Source organism: Nerophis ophidion, linkage group LG19 (genome assembly GCF_033978795.1).
Source record: "Nerophis ophidion isolate RoL-2023_Sa linkage group LG19, RoL_Noph_v1.0, whole genome shotgun sequence".
In the NCBI taxonomy this organism is placed as follows: domain Eukaryota; kingdom Metazoa; phylum Chordata; class Actinopteri; order Syngnathiformes; family Syngnathidae; genus Nerophis; species Nerophis ophidion.
The window spans coordinates 5,609,423-5,629,111 of NC_084629.1; the positions used below are offsets into that span (position 1 = coordinate 5,609,423).

At 43.7% G+C, this 19,689-nt stretch overlaps 1 protein-coding gene across 4 annotated transcripts in view; it reads left to right on the forward strand.

The window, feature by feature from the left end:
• The window catches only part of uggt2 (UDP-glucose glycoprotein glucosyltransferase 2), a 192,296-nt gene that overhangs the window by 22,780 nt on the left and 149,827 nt on the right, over positions 1 to 19,689 (forward strand). For all 4 annotated transcript variants that reach the window (XM_061879044.1, XM_061879043.1, XM_061879045.1 and 1 more), the window contains exons 7-10: positions 15,882 to 15,978; positions 16,062 to 16,134; positions 16,309 to 16,409; positions 16,516 to 16,615. In XM_061879044.1, the coding sequence (XP_061735028.1) occupies positions 15,882 to 15,978; positions 16,062 to 16,134; positions 16,309 to 16,409; positions 16,516 to 16,615 (371 nt within the window). The remainder of the gene's footprint in view (positions 1 to 15,881; positions 15,979 to 16,061; positions 16,135 to 16,308; positions 16,410 to 16,515; positions 16,616 to 19,689) is intronic.

Sequence of the window (19,689 nt, forward strand, 5' to 3'; positions counted from 1 at the left end):
AGTCGACCGCGGGGGGTGTGTCAGTCGATCTCCAGCCAGGCTTTGTAAAAAAATAGACCTAAAAATTAGTGATCATCAATCTTCACCAAGACGTCACTTAAATGACATTCACGGTACCGGAGGGTCTTGTGAGATGACGCTGGCTGCTGCAAGATCATTATTATGAAAATATGACAGAGAGGAAGGCGAGAAACACTTTTTATTTCAACAGACTCTCGCGCCGTACCTTCCGTCAAAACTCTAAAGGCCGACTGCACATTTCCTATCTTCACAATAAAAGCCCTGCTTCATGCTGCCTGCGCTAACTAAATAAAGAGTCTCGGAAAACTGGCGTGCACAAGCGATCCCTCAGAAAGTCGGCGTGCACATCACTTGTGCACGCCAGCTTTCCAAGACTCTTATTTTGTTAGCGCATGCAGCATGAAGCAGGGCTTTTATTGTGAAGATAGGAAATGTGCAGTCGGCCTTTAGAGTTTTGACGGAAGGGACGGCGCGAAAGTCTGTTGAAATAAAAAGTGTTTCTCGCCTTCCTCTCTGTCATTTTTTCATAATAATGAACTGGCAGCAGCCAGCGTCATCTCACAAGACCCTCGGGTGCCGTGAATGTCAATCAAGCAAGCTACGGAATTTGCCGCCAATGTTTTTCTTGTAAAGTGTATGGAAGCTGGATGAATTAGATGCCAACAACCAACCACTTTCATGTGGTATTGTACAGAAAGGACAACTTTTTTTCTCCTCCATTTGAAAATGTGGGCGTTATCATCATTACTGTCTGATTCCAATCAATGCAAGTCATCAGAATCAGGTAATACACCAACTTATATTCTTGTCTTCATGAAAGAAAGACATCTATATGTGTTACACATGCTTGTATTATCATTAAACACATTTAACTTGTTTACAAAAATGTCTCTTTCATAAATAAATAAATATAAATGATATATATAAATGAGGTAGATCCCCTCGAGTTGGTCAATTGAAAAGTAGCTCGCCTGGAGAAAAAGTGTGGGCACCCCTGCTTTAGAAGATAGCCATACCTTTTGACCAGGTCTGTAGTTGGGTGTGGGACAACGCTGCGCGCGTGTTCCGCCATGCTAGACGGGCGCGTCGAAGATGGGCAGACCCTGATGGCACTGCGAACTCTGCCTCCAATGACTGGAATATAGAAAGTTGGAATTCGTAGGCCTTGTGAAATGGGGAAACTCGAGAGGCTGATTTGATGAATGTGTTGTGTGCATACTGTATCCATGGCAAGGTGAGGGACCAGGAAGCCGGTTGTTGTTGGAAAACGCAACAAACTGTTGCCTCCACATCCTGATTGGCATGCTCTGTATGGCCGTTGGTCTCTGGGTGGTACCTTGAGAGGACAGGTAGGCGGATGCCCCCAATGCTTTACAAAAATTTTTCCAGACAGCTGAGGAAAATTGAGGACCCATGTCAGAAACTACTTCCACTGGAATACCACGCAGCCAGAAGACATGGTAGACTGGAAGGAAGCTTGGGCTCAGCGACAAAATATAACATTTTTGAGAAATGGTCTGCTAATGTGAGAGTGACCGAGTTACCATTAGATGGCGGAGGTCCAGTAGTGAAGTTGAATCACCATACCAGGGTTGGGAGAGAATGGGGAGATGATGTAAAAGTTCCGCCTGAGCTGGATGTGAGGACTTGTTGCCGGCACAGCCAGAGCAGGCAGAAACACATTCCTTGACATGGGTTTCCATGAAACACCAACAAATGAATCCTCATATGGAGAACTTAGTCTCCTCTTAACCTAACATGAATATTTTTGGAGTACCCGGAGAAAACCCGCGCATGGGCAGAGCATCAAGGGTTGGAATTGGGGGTTAAATCACCAAATGATTCTCGAGCACAGCCACCGCTGCTGCTCACTGCTCCCCTCACCTCCCAGGGGGAGGAACAAGGGGATGGGTCAAATGCAGAGAGTATTTTTATCCACACCTAGTGTGTGTGTGACTATCAGTAGTACTTTAGCTTTCAATCAATCAATCAATCAATGTTTATTTATATAGCCCCAAATCACAAATGTCTCAAAGGACTTCACAAATCATTACGACTACAACATCCTCGGAAGAACCCACAAAAGGGCAAGGAAAACTCACACCCAGTGGGCAGGGAGAATTCACATCCAGTGGGACGCCAGTGACAATGCTGACTATGAGAAACCTTGGAGAGGACCTCAGATGTGGGCAACCCCCCCCCCCTCTAGGGGACCGAAAGCAATGGATGTCGAGCGGGTCTAACATGATACTGTGAAAGTTCAATCCATAGTGGCTCCAACACAGCCGCGAGAGTTCAGTTCAAGCGGATCCAAGACAGCAGCGAGAGTCCCGTCCACAGGAAACCATCTCAAGCGGATCAGCAGCGTAGAGACATGCAAACTCCAATAGAGATGTCCAGATTCAAACCCAGATCTCCTGACTGTGGCCTACATGCTTACCACTAATCCACTGTGCGATCCTCACTGAGGAACAATAAAATACATTTACAGTAGCAAAAAAACCCAAAACGATAAGTGGCAAGAGCGTATCGACTATTTTAAATATTGTGATAGTTTGCCGTATCACTTTGTTGTCACACTGTACTTTGACGTGGTGGTATCAGTTTTCGTGAGCGTAATAATCGCAAGCCAGTGGCGTCACATACTTTTTTTCCCTAAAAGGGTATTATTTTAAAATGTGACACTTATTTTTTTTAAGTGAATGACATACAGAGGCCACTGTCTTACTTCTTGAATAATTCACATTTCTACACCCAAAAAAAAACAAATTTGCAAGTTGTTTTAAACAACATTTTCTGCTATATAAAATATTTATTTAGTAGCTTGTTTCATGCCTTTGGTGGCCTTGTAAACTGTCATATTTGTGAAAAGAAAGTTCCCTTTAAGACCTAAAGACTAACATTTCTTTCATACTGTTGAAGAAGTGCCAAGGGTTGCGGTAATGGTGCTGCTGAACGCCCGATGTAGGGCTGTGAATGCGTTTATCAAAGTGTAACTAGTCCATGGGTTTTCTGTTCCCAGTGGAAAAAATACTTTCTGCATTACGAGCAAACTATTACATCTGAGAGGTCAGGGCTATTCACAGTTGTGGTCAACCATTTATTCAAGCCCGACTTGCAAGTGTTGTGACTGTTTTTAAAAAGGCTCTGTGTTGATCAGTCAAGCGTTATGGTTTCTTTGATTGGATCGTAGCATCATCCACCTACACCAGACTGGAGAGTTTGCACTTTGACCCAACACCTTGGACTAGCGTTGGGCACATACACATTGAGATGCTTCTATTACTGCTTACAGATCATGAGTTGTAGTTCATCTTTACAGAAAACACATTAATGCTGCTCTTCAGTGTTGAGATTAAATTACACTTTTTATTGAGTGCCCAATTGGGCAAAAAATCCCCCAAACATTCTGTTTCCAAAACAACTCAATGTCATTTATTTGGAATAGTTGTACTGTATGTAGAATAGCATTAGTATTTGATGCAACATTGTATTTTATCTTATATAGATGGATAGGTCTTTATTTTCATTGCACAAGTACAACAAAACTTTGTTTTCAGCACAAACCTGTTCAAGATTAGACAAACAAACAGTGTACAGGGTTGCAGAACAGGAACGCTGATGGGTCGCCACAAGGCACCCCGTAAAAGATGGGGAAGAAGGTAAAATGCTGGGGAACAATTAGTAAAAAAAAACGCAATCTAAACTGGGCTCCTAAGGGGGCCCAGTCTGGAGTGGGACAAAACCTCCATAGCAAAGCACATATACATATTACAATGTACATCTTGAGATATCTAGCAACAGAGGGAAGGGAGTGCGGGGTCATGGTGGTCGGCCGCAGCTATCAGGCGCTGACCATGCTTTCATCACCCCTATGGGATTTGCGTCGAGGGCGTTGGGTTGGGGGAGTGGGGTGTATATTTTTTGGATGCATGTTTGTGTGTAAGCCTGCAGTGTGTCTCTGTTCCGCGGCCTTGATCTTGTGCAGTCGCGAGTCCAATGTCAACAACAGGTGTGTCCACGAGAGACAATAAGGGAGTTTGTTGTGTCTTCGCTGCTATGTCCTTCGGGAGGGTCTCGAAGCCAGGGAAAAAATCCAAGTTAGAATGTATTGTATGCGAGTGAAAATAAAATTTGCTTTTCACTCTAAATTGTCCATGACTGGTGCTTAAAAATCCTGTGGGGAAGACAGTCTGATGTGATCCAAAATCACAAGAGTGTCCACAGTTCTTCCCGCGTCCTCCAATCATTTGTGGCAGCTTTGGGGTACGTTGAAGACTGCCTCCAACTCCCAATTTGTCGACAATCCAGAGCAACGCTTACTCCAGTCAGCAGATGTCCTGTTGTCATGATTCCGAATAGGTAGATATTTTCGCGTCCTTGACAGAAAAGGGTCGCCAGGCACACGGCACTCTTTCTTCTCCCAAGAGTCCATCGTGTGTCCGGCAACAACCGCTCCGTCACGACAGCAGGTTTCCCCAAACCCAAGATCTTTTCAATTTCGTTGACGCCAGTTAAATAGTTCCAATGTTTAGATTCGGAGAGCAGTGCAAAAAGAGGCAACAAGAAAGTTAAGACAAGACAAAGAAGCAAGCAGTAGAGATAAGTGAGAGGAAAGGGGAGCGTCCACTCTCGATGAGTGCCAGAGAGAAAAATCTTTGATGCTTAACAGTTATTAGTACTGAATGTATGTGTAATACCGCAACTTCCCATTGCTGACATCTTCTTGTGCTTCTTTAGACAGCAAACTAATTGAAATGAATCAGCAATGCATCTGCTGGTAGTAGAACTAGTGTACTCCATTCGGCTTCAGTTGCTTTAAGACACAATTAAGTCATTCTGGTATCAGTTATTCAAACTACTGTAATCAAGTATTTAGCCCAGGAGTCGGTAACATTTACCACTCAAAGAGCCATTTTGACTCGTTTCACAAAGTAAAGAAAACAATGGGAGCCACATAACTCTTTTGAAATTTATAATGAAATAATACTGCATAAGAAGGGGGACCGGAGGGTGTGTTCCAACTATCGTGGGATCACACTCCTCAGCCTTCCCGGTAAGGTTTATTCAGGTCTACTGGAGAGGAGGCTACGTCGGATAGTCGAACCTCGGATTCAAGAGGAACAGTGTGGTTTTCATCCTGGTCGTGGAACTGTGGACCAGCTCTATACTCTCGGCAGGGTTCTTGAGGGTGCATGGGAGTTTGCCCAACCAGTCTACATGTGCTTTGTGGACTTGGAGAAGGCATTCGACCGTGTCCCTCGGGAAGTCCTGTGGGGAGTGCTCAGAGAGTATGGGGTATCGGACTGTCTTATTGTGGCGGTCCGCTCCCTGTATGATCAGTGCCAGAGCTTGGTCCACATTGCCGGCAGTAAGTCAAACACATTTCCAGTGAGGGTTGGACTCCGCCAAGGCTGTCCTTTGTCACCGATTCTGTTCATAACTTTTATGGACAGAATTTCTAGGCGCAGTCAAGGCGTTGAGGGGTTCCGCTTTGTGACCGCAGGATTAGGTCTCTGCTTTTTGCAGATGATGTGGCTTCATGGCTTCATCTGACTGGGATCTTCAGCTCTCACTGGATCGGTTTACAGCCGAGTGTGAAGCGACCGGAATGAGAATCAGCACCTCCAAGTCCGAGTCCATGGTTCTCACCCGGAAAAGGGTGGAATACCGTCTCCGGGTTGGGGAGGAGACCCTGCCCCAAGTGGAGGAGTTTAAGTACCTAGGAGTCTTGTTCACAAGTGAGGGAAGAGTGGATCGTGAGATCGACAGGCGGATCGGTGCGGCGTCTTCAGTAATGCGGACGTTGTACCGATCCGTTGTGGTGAAGAAGGAGCTGAGCCGGAAGGCAAAGCTCTCAATTTACCGGTCGATCTACGTTCCCATCCTCACTTATGGTCATGAGCTTTGGGTCATGACCGAAAGGATAAGATCACGGGTACAAGCAGCCAAAATGAGTTTCCTCCGCCGTGCGGCGGGGCTCTCCCTTAGAGATAGGGTGAGAAGCTCTGCCATCCGGGAGGAGCTCAAAGTAAATCCGCTGCTCCTCCACATCGAGAGGAGCCAGATGAGGTGGTTCGGGCATCTGGTCAGGATGCCACCCGAACGCCTCCCTAGGGAGGTGTTTAGGGCACGTCCAACCGGTAGGAGGCCACGGGGAAGACCCAGGACACGTTGGGAAGACTATGTCTCCCGGCTGGCCTGGGAACGCCTCGGGATCCCCCGGGAAGAGCTAGACGAAGTGGCTGGGGAAAGGGAAGTCTGGGTTTCCCTGCTTAGGCTGTTGCCCCCGCGACCCGACCTCGGATAAGCGGAAGAAGATGGATGGATGGACGGATGGATTATACTGCATACAGAGTTTTTTTTTCTTTGTGCTATTTATAAACCAGAGGTCTCAGACATGCGGCCCACACCTTAATATGAAAATTTAATGTTAGTGCGGCCCTCAAGTTTTATATGAATGCTGCTTGACAGCGTCACACCTGCCAACCCTCCCAATTTTCCCGGGACACTCCCGATTTACAGAGTAATTATTCTCTCGAATGTACGCTGGTGTTCACCCAATGAACTATAATAAGGGCGTACAATGATGACACTACCGCTAGCGCCCTCTGCAGCTTGTACAAATAGCTTGCCAACCCAAATAATTGTTTGACGAGGCTATTGCAGACACACGTAAGAGACTGCAAGGCATCCTTATTCAACAGCAATACATGTCACACCGAGGGTGGCCGTTTAAACAACTTAAGCACTCTTACTAATATGCGCCACACTTTGAACCCACGCCAAACAAGAATGATAAACGCATTTCAGGAGAACATCTGCACTATAACACAACATAAACACGACAGAACAAATACCCAGAATCCCATGTATCCCTGACTCTTCTGGGCTACATTATACACCCCTCCCATACGCCCCCTCCCCAACCCTGCCCACCTCAACCGACGCACGGTGGGGTGTGTGGGGGGGGGTTGATGGTTGCTGTGTGTATAATGTAGCCCGGAAGAGTCAGGGATACATGGGATTCTTGGTATTTGTTCTGTTGTGTTATAGTGCGGATGTTCTCCTGAAATGTGTTTGTCGTTCTTGTTTGGTGTGGGTTCACAGTGTGGCGCATATTAGTAAGAGTGTTAAAATTGGTAATATCACAACCCTCAGTTTGACCTGTATGGCTGTCGAGCAAGTATGCCTTGCAGTAGCATATGGTTTCAGATAGAGGTCGCATCCAAAATGTGACCGGCCGTCCGGCACGCAGATAGCAAGGTGAAAATCCTTGCGCGATGAAAAGTAGAAAAGGTGTTTTAGGAATTCTCATCACGGCACGTCCTCAAAATTGATGTCCGGGTGAATATCGAAAAGTGTTTACCCGGGAGATTTCTGATAGAGACACTGAAATTTGTAAATCTACCAGACTTCTCCGGGCGGTCGGCAAGTATGCGGCTGAGCCACATCAGAGTGGTCAAAGAGCCGCATGCGGCTCCGGAGCCGTGGGTTGCCGACCCCTAATTTAGCCCAAGACTTCAGGGCTGCGGAGGACGTTCATGTTTTTAAGAACAGGCTTAACACCCTCGGGGCTTCACGGTGGCAGAGGGGTTAGTGCGTCTGCCTCACAATACGAAGGTCCTGCAGTCCTGGGTTCAAATCCAGGCTCAGGATCTTTCTGTGTGGAGTTTGCATGTTCTCCCCGTGAATGCGTGGGTTTCCTCCGGGTACTCCGGCTTCCTCCCACTTCCAAAGACATGCACCTGGGGATAGGTTGATTGGCAACACTAAATTGGCCCTAGTGTGTGAATGTGAGGGTGAATGTTGTCCGTCTATCTGTGTTGGCCCTGAGATGAGGTGGCGACTTGTCCAGGGTGTACCCCGCCTTCCGCCCGATTGTAGCTGGGATAGGCACCAGCGCCCCCCGCGACCCCGAAAGGGAATAAGCGGTAGAAAATGGATGGATGGACTTAAATCCCCTCCTTTTTGATTTGGCTTTTACCTATTATTTTTTAATTCATTGAAATAATGTAAGGATGGAATTCATACTTTTCTTTTTATCGTATTAGTTATGCAAAAATGTATTTAGTTCTATTTATTTAGTATATATATATTTATATATTTTTTTTATCTTCATAAGTCTTACTTGTATTTCATCCCTTTTTTTTTCTACTCACGGTTCTTACTATTTTACAGGTTTTATTAGTTTTACTCTCCAGAAGGAGCTATCTGCATCAGGGGTTATCTGCCAAGCTCCGGGGGCGCTTTGTATCAGCGATAATGGGGCATCTGGGTCATCAAAGTATTGTTTTTAAGTTTCTAAAGCACTTTGCATTTCTTTTACGTATGAAAAGCACTTTATAAATAAAGTTTAATAAGAGCGTGGTTTTAGACCCTCTCCATGCATGTGTAAAGTGCCGTAGCCTCCGAAGACCCAAACTGTTGTTTAGCATGCATTTTTAATTCATCTTGGCTATTTGGGCCTTTTGGAACCCAAAGAGTATTGAAAATAAAATAAGTGGAAAGTTGCCATCTGAACTTTTGAAAGTGTTTTTAGTAAGGGTGTTACGATTTATTTTGACGATTTGAGTCAATACATGTGGTTGTCGATACAATTCAAGGACGATATTATTTTCTTTAGAACGATACTATACGAAACGATGCAGTGAGTTGAAATCGATTCAGTAACTATTTAGAAAAACAAATCAAGCAGTGTGACCGTATTTTTCGGAGTATAAGTCGCTCCGGAGTATAAGTCGCACCTGCCGAAAATGCATAATAAAGAAGGAAAAAACATATATAATTTGCACTGGAGTATAAGTCGCATTTTTGGGGGGAATTTATTTGTTGAAACCCAACAGCAAGAATAGACATTTGAAAGGCAATTTAAAATAAATAAAGAATAGTGAACAACAGGCTGAATAGGTGTACGTAATATGACGCATAAATAACCAACTGAGAAGGTCCCTGCTATGTTAAAGTAACATATTATGGTAAGAGTCATTCAAATAACTATAACATATAGAACATGCTATACATTTACCAAACAATCTGTCACTCCTAATTGCTAAATCAGATGAAATCTTATACGTCTAGTCTCTTACGTGAATGAGCGAAATAATATTATTTGATATTTTACGGTAATGTGTCCATAATTTCACACATAAGTCCCTCCTTAGTATAAGTCGCATCCCTGGCCAAACTGCGACTTATAGTCCGAAATATACGGTGAATTAAATATGGCTACAATCAAGCAGGTAAACAGTTAATGGCCAATGCAATCATATCTTATTTGAGTAAAGTGCAAGCAACACTTGAGGTTGAATTAACAAAAGGAAACATTAAAGTATTTTCCAATAAAAGTACAATAACCAACATTTTAGGAGTAGATTTATCTAGTTGTTCCTCAACCTGGACCTGCAGTGTCTGTTCTCTGACTTGGCATCGCCAATGAAGGACGGCGTCCCAGGTGTGCTGAAACATGTATGCTCCCTCATTCCTGTTGATGGTGTTGGCCCCTCGCTTCCTAATTTCCATTGCCTCTTTGCTCCACGTATTCTATTTCTTTATTTCTCATCAAATTACTTCTCCTTGTGTACTGTGAGTCGGTGCGTTGCGGTAACTTGCAGTACTGTCATTTATATTGCGTCTGCTGCGTATTTTGTGTTTTAAAGTTGTGTTGCGGCTTTATATTTGTGTTAGGACATTGCAGGGGTAGGGAACCTATGGCTCTCGAGCCAGATGTGGCTCTTTTGATGACTTCATCTGGCTCTCAAATAAATTTTAGCTGACATTGCTTAACACGATAAGTAATGAATAATTCTGCTGGTAATCACAGTTTTAAAAATAACGTTCAAAATATAAAACATTTTCATGCATTTTAATAATAATAATACATTTTAGTGAGTGAGGGAAGAGTGGATCGTGAGATCGACAAGCGGATCGGTGCGGCGTCTTCAGTAATGCGGACGTTGTACCGATCCCTTGTGGTGAAGGAGCTGAGCCGGAAGGCAAAGCTCTCAATTTACCGGTCGATCTACGTTCCCATCCTCACCTATGGTCATGTGCTTTGGGTCATGACCGAAAGGATAAGATCACGGGTACAAGCGGCCAAAATGAGTTTCCTCCGCCGTGTGGCGGGGCTCTCCCTTAGAGATAGGGTGAGAAGCTCTGCCATCCGGGAGGAACTCAAAGTAAAGCCGCTGCTCCTCCACATCGAGAGGAGCCAGATGAGGTGGTTCGGGCATCTGGTCAGGATGCCACCTGAACGCCTCCCTAGGGAGGTGTTTAGGGCACGTCCAACCGGTAGGAGGCCACGGGGAAGACCAAGGACACGTTGGGAAGACTACGTCTCCCGGCTGGCCTGGGATCGCCTCGGGATCCCCCGGGAAGAGCTAGACGAAGTGGCTGGGGAGAGGGAAGTCTGGGTTTCCCTGCTTAGGCTGTTGCCCCCGCGACCCGACCTCGGATAAGCGGAAGATGATGGATGATGGATGGCATTTTATTTGGTATTGAGCTTTTCAGGGTACTCAAAGACGCTTTACAGGATAAAAAGTAAAATATAAAACAGTTCAAAGTAATAATATATAGTACAGGAAATACAAAAGCAGTACATAGTAAAATACATAATAAGACTGGACATTACAAGACACAGAACAGTAATCACAGGTTAAAAGCAGATCTGAAGAGGTGTGTTTTGAGAAGGATTTTGAAGGTAGGAAGGTCTGAACAGTCACGGATGGGTTTGGGGAGAGAGTTGCAGAGGGTGGGAGCAGCAATGGAGAAGGCTTTATCACCCCAGGTCCAGAGCGTGGTTCTGAGTGTTGGGGAGAGGAGCTTTGCGTTGGAGGAGCGGAAGCTGCGAGAAGGAGTATGGCGGTAAAGAAGGGTGGTGAGGTAGCAGCGGGCCTGGTTGTGGAGGGCTTTGTGGGTAAGGAGGAGGAACGGGAAGCCAGTGGAGTTTCTGAATGGACTGGGAGCGGGTGTGGGGGAGCAGGCGGGCGGCAGAGTTTAGAATGTATTGACTCCGGCTTATTAGTGATTCCTAGAGCTCAAAAAAAGTCTGCGGGCTATAGAGCGTTTTCCGTTCGGGCTCCAGTACTCTGGAATGCCCTCCCGGTAACAGTTCGAGATGCTACCTCAGTAGAAGCATTTAAGTCTCATCTTAAAACTCATCTGTATACTCTAGCCTTTAAATAGACCTCTTTTTTAGACCAGTTGATCTGCCGCTTCTTTTCTTTCTCCTATGTCCCCCCCTCCCTTGTGGAGGGGGTCCGGTCCGATGACCATGGATGAAGTACTGACTGTCCAGAGTCGAGACCCAGGATGGACCGCTCGTCGGGACCCAGGATGGACCGCTCGCCTGTATCGGTTGGGGACATCTCTACGCTGCTGATCCGCTTGAGATGGTTTCCTGTGGACGGGACTCTCACTGCTGTCTTGGAGCCACTATGGATTGAACTTTCACAGTATCATGTTAGACCCGCTCGACATCCATTGCTTTCGGTCCCCTAGAGGGGGGGGGTTGCCCACATCTGAGGTCCTCTCCAAGGTTTCTCATAGTCAGCATTGTCGCTGGCGTCCCACTGAATGTGAATTCTCCCTGCCCACTGGGTGTGAGTTTTCCTTGCCCTTTTGTGGGTTCTTCCGAGGATGTTGTAGTCGTAATGATTTGTGCAGTCCTTTGAGACATTTGTGATTTGGGGCTATATAAATAAACATTGATTGATTGATTGATTGAGTTTATTGAGGATTTTGCAAGATGAGCCGTAGAGGATGCTGTTGCAGTAATGGAGTCTGGAGGTGATGAAGGCATGGATCAGGGTTTCAGCGGCAGAGAAGGGGAAGGATGGACAGACGGGCAATATTTTTGAGGTGGAAGCAGTTCTTGTAATGTGGTTGACGTGGTGTTCAAAAGAGAGGTTATTGTCCAGAATGACTTCGAGGTTGCGGATGTGAGTGGATGGGGACAGAGTGGAGTTGTCGACAGAGAGGTGACAGTTGTGAGCAGTTTTGGGGAGGGATTCGGGGCCGATGATGAGCATGTCAGATTTGTCGGAGTTGAGTACATCCATGATTTGAATTCAGTGAGGCAGTTGGTCAGCGTGGAGAGAGTTACGGAGGAGATGGATTTTGTGGCGATGTATAGCTGGACGTGGTCTGCGTAGCAGTGTAATTGGAAGTGATGGCGGCGGATGCTGTCACCGAGTGGAAGCATGTACAGGATGAAGAGAAGTGGACCAAGCACCGAACCCTGGGGGACACCTTGTGACAGAGGGGCGGAGGAATAGTTGCATTTGTTTATACTGATGTATTGTTGTTTGGTAGTGAGATATGACCTTAATCGATCCATCCGTTTTGGGGCGGTATAGCTCGGTTGGTAGAGCGGCCGTGCCAGCAACTTAAGGGTTGCAGGTTCGATCCCCGCTTCCACCATCCTGGTCACTACCGTTGTGTCCTTGGGCAAGACACTTTACCCGGGGCAAGGCGTAGTGGGTAGAGCGGCCGTGCCAGAAACCTGAGGGTTGCAAGTTCGCTTCCCACCCATTGACATCCAAATCGCTGCCGTTGTGTCCTTGGGCAGGACACTTCACCCTTTGCCCCCGGTGCCGCTCACACTGGTGAATGAATGATGAATGAATGGTGGTGGTCGGAGGGGCCGTAGACGCAAACTGGCAGCCACGCTTCCGTCAGTCTACCCCACGGCAGCTGTGGCTACAAATGTAGCTTACCACCACCAGGTGTGAATGAATGGGTTGTACTTGTATAGCGCTTTTCTACCTTTCAAGGTACTCAAAGCGCTTTGACACTACTTCCACATTTACCCATTCACACACACATTCACACACTGATGGAGGGAGCTGCCATGCAAGGCGCCAACCAGCACCCATCAGGAGCAAGGGTGAAGTGTCTTGCTCAGGACACAACGGACGTGACGAGGTTGGTACTAGGTGGGATTTGAACCAGGGACCCTCGGGTTGCACACGGCCACTCTCCCACTGCGCCACGCCGTCCCAATGATGGGTTCCCACTTCTCTGTGAGCGCTTTGAGTATCTAACAATAGAAAAGCGCGATATAAATCTAATCCATTATTATTATTATTACTACCCACCTGCTCCCAGTGCCACACCCACTGGTTTAAATGTAAAAATAAGATATTGGGTTTTACTATGTAAAGCGCTATGAGTCACTAGAGAAAAAGCGCTATATAAATATAATTCACTTCACTTCACTTCGTTTTCTACCGCACCTGTTCAAGAAGTTGCAATATTGGTAAGAAGTATTTTATCTTTTATTGGTTAGCTTCGGGGGCTTCACGGTGGCAGAGGGGTTAGTGCGTCTGCCTCACAATACGAAGGTCCTGCAGTCCTGGGTTCAAATCCAGGCTCGGGATCTTTCTGTGTGGAGTTTGCATGTTCTCCCCGTGAATGCGTGGGTTCCCTCCGGGTACTCCGGCTTCCTCCCACTTCCAAAGACATGCACCTGGGGATAGGTTGATTGGCAACACTAAATTGGCCCTAGTGTGTGAATGTTGTCTGTCTATCTGTGTTGGCCCTGTGATGAGGTGGCGACTTGTCCAGGGTGTACCCCGCCTTCCACCCGATTGTAGCTGAGATAGGCGCCAGCGCCCCCCGTGACCCCGAAAGGGAATAAGCGGTAGAAAATGGATGGATGGATGGGTTAGCTTCGGAATAACAATGTTATTAAAAAGAATGAGACTTATCATTCTCTAAAAATGTTGGTCTTACTTAAAAAATCACGCATTTAGTTGTATTCAGTCTTAAAACATATTCTAGGCACTGACGAAAATACATTTAAAAAAAATTTGGCTTTCATGGCTCTCTTAGCCAAAAAGGTTTGTTTGGCACAACTCCTGTTCAGACACTTAGCAAACAGACACTCAATTTCTAGCGCTATTCGCGCGAATCCATTCACTTCGCCGCACCCGTCAGACACAACAGCACCTTCTTTTGAAAGCACACAGACAGACATAACACTGACTTTACACCATTATCTTGTGGCCTTTGCGTTAATTAACTTTCTCACCACAGTAGATAGCCGCCTTTTTTGTTGTGATAACGCCACAGACGGGGAAAAAAGAGTTAACGTTTTACATTTTTATTATTAAAAGTACTAAAATTCATGTCAAGTCTGCTGTTTTTAAATCCAATGTTTTTTTTTTCTAGTATCGATAAAATCGATCGATTACTTTTTTTTTTTTTTAAAGATATTGGATCGATCTCTATCTGTTGGAAGGCAAACTTGCCGAGCACAGATTAATACACCATACTTGAAATTTAGGAATATATATCGCTCAATCGTTACACTCCCAGTTTTTAGCCATCTTGAATCTACCATTTGATGTGGTATACTCGTCCTCCACCACTAATTTGCAGTATAATGTCCTCGTAAGTGGAAACCAGGGTCTTGTAGAGAAAATGTATCGTGGTCTACACCAGTGTTTTTCAATATTTTCTGAGCCAAGGCACATTTTTTTCATTGAAAAAATCTTGAGGCCCACCACCAGCAGAAAACATAAAAAAATTAAACTCAGCAGCCAATATTAACAGTAAAAAAATCGTTCTCGCAATTGTTGGATATGAATTCAAACCATAACCAACCCTGCATCACTACAACTCTTGTCTCAAAGTAGGTGTACTATCACGACCTGTCAAATCACGCCGTGACTTATTTTGAGTTTTTTGGTGTTTTCCTGTGTGTAGTGGTTTAGTTCTTGTCTTGCACTCCTATTTTCTTGTTTATTGTCATGTCCTGTACGGATGTACTTTGTGGACGCCATAGGATCCACACGATGTAAGTCTTTGCTGTCGTCCAGCATTCTGTTTTTTTTTTTTACTTTGCAGCCAATTCAGTTCAGTTTTAGATTTGTTTTGCATATCCAAACCTAAGCTTCAATACCTTTTGTTTATTTTTGGTTTAAGCATTAGATACCTTTTTGCCTGCGCGCTGCCTCCAGCTGTCGTCTGCATATTGGGATCACAACAAACCATGTTCCCAACATCTACAAAGCAATTAGCTACCTGCTGCCACCTACTGATATGGAAGAGTATTACACAGTTACTCTCCCATGCTCTAGCCAGCACAAACACTCAACAACGGCACATTTGCGGATTATAATTATTGGTTTTCCCCGCGAAAGGGAATAAGCGGTAGAAAATGGATGGATGGATGGGTTTGCATAATTTTTTTTTAACTCAATTAGGTGAAATGACATATTCTCTCACGGCACACCAGACAAATATCTTATGGTACACTAGTGTGCCGAGGCACAGTGGTTGAAAAAGTCTGGTCTACACAACCAAAAAATGTGATGTCCACCTATGTGGACGCCATGTCCTAGGAGAGTACGGCAACTTCTGTTGTGAATGGCCGCTATACAAATAACATTGATTTGACTTGACTGTATTCAATAAGCCAACACTCTATAAAATTTACCCAGAAAGTAATTAAAAACCTTTTTTTTATAGATTTATTTAGCCCTGACCATGTGAAATTGTGTTTTCTAATAACTGGCAATTACATATGCATACTTTAGTTTTAAACCTTGAGTGTCTTATTAGCACAAACACTCTAATGCAGAAATCATTTTCATTTATTCATCCATTTTCTACCACTTGTCCCTCTTGCGGAGAGGACTGGAGCCTATCCCAGCTGCACTTGAGCGGAAGGCAGGGTACATTTAAAATCAGCATAATTCAAATCCAAATGATATATATTGTCTGCTGACTGAATTACTACTGCAAGTAGGGAATTATTAGCAATTGGCTATTTGGTAATTTAAGTAACACATATTTATATATAATCCAGTATTATGTATTGATTTTAGTGACTTTTATCCCATATGTTTAAACAGAACCCAAAGCAGCAGATGATGCTTTTGTCTGGCTATGGCGTGGAGTTAGCCATCAAAAGCACAGAATACAAAGCAGTCGACGACACCAAAGTCAAAGGTCAGTCTGCAAGTTTTTGAGTATTCATGTATTTACCAATGTGCTGTGTTCCAGGTAATTAAACACTTGTTTTTTGTTTGTAGATTCAAAGACAACCATTAATGCAGAGGATGATGGAACTGATGAAGTGCAAGGATTCGTTTTTGGAACGTTAAAGTAAAAATCTTAAACTTTTTGCTTGTAAAATGTAACTGCAAAACTAAATATTGGTAACGATTTTTCCGCAACTCATATACCGGTGCTCAGTGGATGATGGTGTACCTAATCCTGTTGATTTACCCAGTGAGTGTGAAAAATGAAAATGAAATTACATCTTTTATCCCTGTCAAGGAACTCTCACCCTGATCTCCAAGATCAGCTTGGTGAACTCCGTAAGCATCTTGTGGACAGCACCAATGACATGGCCCCTCTCAAAGTGTGGGAGCTGCAAGGTACACTGACTAATTTTGAGTGGGCAGGGAAAATCATCTCACATAAAAACTCACATAATCCATAGTGCTACTGTACAATTTTGACACCATTGTTTGATCTCTGCAGACTTAAGCTTCCAAGCGGCTGCTAGAATCCTGTCCGTGCCAAAGTTTGATGTTTTGAAGCTCATGCGAGACCTCAGTCAAAATTTTCCAGCGAAGGCAAGGTTAGGAAATACTTCAATGAGTAAAGACTAAACATATTTTGTCTGAATACTGGTACATTTTTTTTTCCTCATGTGGTATTATAGATTACATTTATTCACAACACACGCTAACCTAAATTGTTGTACCGCAAATGTTTTAACCAGGGATGTTCCGACCAGGGTTTTATTCTGCTGATTCTGATGCCGATCATTCATGAGTGAGATTGGCGGATACCAATCGCATGTATTAACTGTACATTTTTCAATTTATTATCGATGAATCAGTGCAATTAACAGTTTAACAATATCAACACAATACTCTAACTACTTCCTTATTGTCTTTTTTTACATACATTTGTTTGAGCAAGGTAAAGTCAATAGTACACAATAACTAAACAAAATCAAAAACTAGTATCCTTAGATTTTTGCCCTCAAAGTCCTCCTGTGTCCAGAGAATTATTCCCTGAGTTTGTAAACATGAAAACATTTTTTTTTTTAATTAACTTAATAAGTTTATTATCGATCATACACCACACTGTGTATGGAGATATATAATTAGCTGTTAGCCGCTTGTCAGCCCGAGGACTAACGATAAATAGTGTCAGCCGGAGGCAAATAGCGTTTGGGGTCAACATTAAAGGGGAACTTTTTGGAATTTTGCCTATCGTTCAGAATCCTTAGGAAAGACACAAACACATATGTTTTTTTCTTTTTTTAAATGCATTCTAAATGTTAAATGAATGCTACCAAAAAAGTCAGCTTACAAAGGACTTGTATACATGCTGTAAGTATATATGTAATGCAGTAATGGGTAAATTCATAAAAACATTTAACATTTACGTGTTTTGATCCTTTCAAGCATCCTCTGCGAATTAATTAAAAAAACACATCACAACTTTCACTTTTTTTTCCCACTACATCACTGATTATTACTCACTCCAGAATTTACGAGAGCCAACAACAAAAATAAAACATCCCTTACTGTACAAGTTCTGCTGTCATTAAGATGCCAAATGATAGAATCTTTTTTTAGTCCCGTTTGGATGAAGAATGACTCATAATCCTCGTGAAAAAAAGTGGAGTGGAACCAAGTGTCTTTTTGTTTCGTTATCGCCATTCCCGTGTCTAATTTGACTGTCCAAGTGTACCAACATGTCGGATTACATTCTCATCCTTCTACTGTCCAGGTGAGAGGCATGATATATTATCTCGGATAAAGTTTGACGAGCAAGGAAGCAGCTCACCACTCGATAATGTAAACGTAGGCACACACACTAGCGATCACAGCGTCACTATAAAAAGTTTGTCTGTGTTAGCGCTTAACCATATTACTAATACTTAGTTACTATTTAAGTCACAAAATGGAAATAAGGTATTGTTGGTGCTTTTTGGATGTTTTTTTTATTGGGTTGAATTGAAGACCTCCCATTGGCTCCACTGTAAGCGGATTTTAACCTGCTCAGTGGCCTTGTGGATAAAGTGTCCTTCCTGAGACTGGAAGGTCGTGAGTTTAAACCCCGGCCGAGTCATACCAAAGACTATAAAAATGGGAGCCATCGTCTCCCTGCTTGGCACTCAGCATCAAGGGTTGGAATTGGGTGTTAAATTACCAAAATGTTTCCCGAGCGCGGCCACCACTGCTGCTCACTGCTCCCCTCAATTCCCAGGGGGTGAACATGGGAATGGGTCTATTGCAGGGGATAATTTCACCACATCTAGTGTGTGTGTGACTATCGCTGGCACTTTAACTTTAACTTTTAACTTTATTTATGTTTATTCACAAGTTAAATTGCATTAAAAAATACATTTGTCATCATGTTTTTCATAATGATTGTGACTGATAGGCAACACATTTAAAAAAAAAAAGGTGCAGTTCCCCTTAAAAATACATTAAGCTGCAATTGGGGATTACATATTTTTTCTACAAAATCAGCTGATTTTGTTCAGCGTCAGATCGATCGGCACGTACCTTGTTTTGATTAGTTTTAACGGTGTCACTGTAATGTTTTTACCGCCACTGCAAAGAAGGCGGGACATTAATTGGAAGCATGGATGAGATACGTTATCTCTGAAATTTGAGTACTCATTACAATACTTCAAAAATAATTATGATCCAATCAAATTTTGATAAAAACTTTTAAAGATTGACATGTTTGTGTTGATGTGCAGATACATCACTTTAAGAACATTGACAGTATTCATGTCTGATGATCACAGTAACTTTTCCCTCCATTGAAAAGTATGTAATCTATGTCCAAGCCGTGTAATTAAAAAAAACATCTAAACGTAACCCCCATGAAGAGAAATAATCTACAATCTATGCTGGTCTATATGTAAGTGGAAATTAAAACATACTTTAACAAAAAGTACAAGTACATTGAACAACATAATAGCAAAATAACCAATGTGGAAAAGGTGTAATTTTCTCAGCCAGCATCAATAATTAGGCTTGGTGTATGATAAAAGTATATAACACACTGCAACCAGCCTTTTAATATGAACAGCGAGTTAGATAAAGCTGCTGGATGCTGCTGACCTTTCATTACAGCTTTGTGCGGTCTTGTGGAGTTTATAAGAAAATCTACAGGGAATCTGAAAGTTTCATTAAGTAACTTGTTAAACATCCATCCATCCTTTTTCTACTGCTTGTCCCTGTATAAAATAAATATATCATAACCCAGGGGTGCCCATTACGTCGATCGCGAGCTACCAGTCGACCGCGGGAGGTGTGTCAGTCGATCTCCAGCCAGGCTTTAAAAAAAAATAGACCTAAAAATTAGTGATCATCAATCTTCACCAAGACGTCACTTAAATGACATTCACGGTACCGGAGGGTCTTGTGAGATGACGCTGGCTGCTGCAAGATCATTATTATGAAAATATGACCGAGAGGAAGGCGAGAAACACTTTTTATTTCAACGGACTCTCGCGCCGTACCTTCCGTCAAAACTCTAAAGGCCGACTGCACATTTCCTATCTTCACAATAAAAGCCCTGCTTCATGCTGCCTGCGCTAACTAAATACAGAGTCTCGGAAAACTGGCGTGCACAAGCGATCCCTCAGAAAGCTGGCGTGCACATCACTTGTGCACGCCA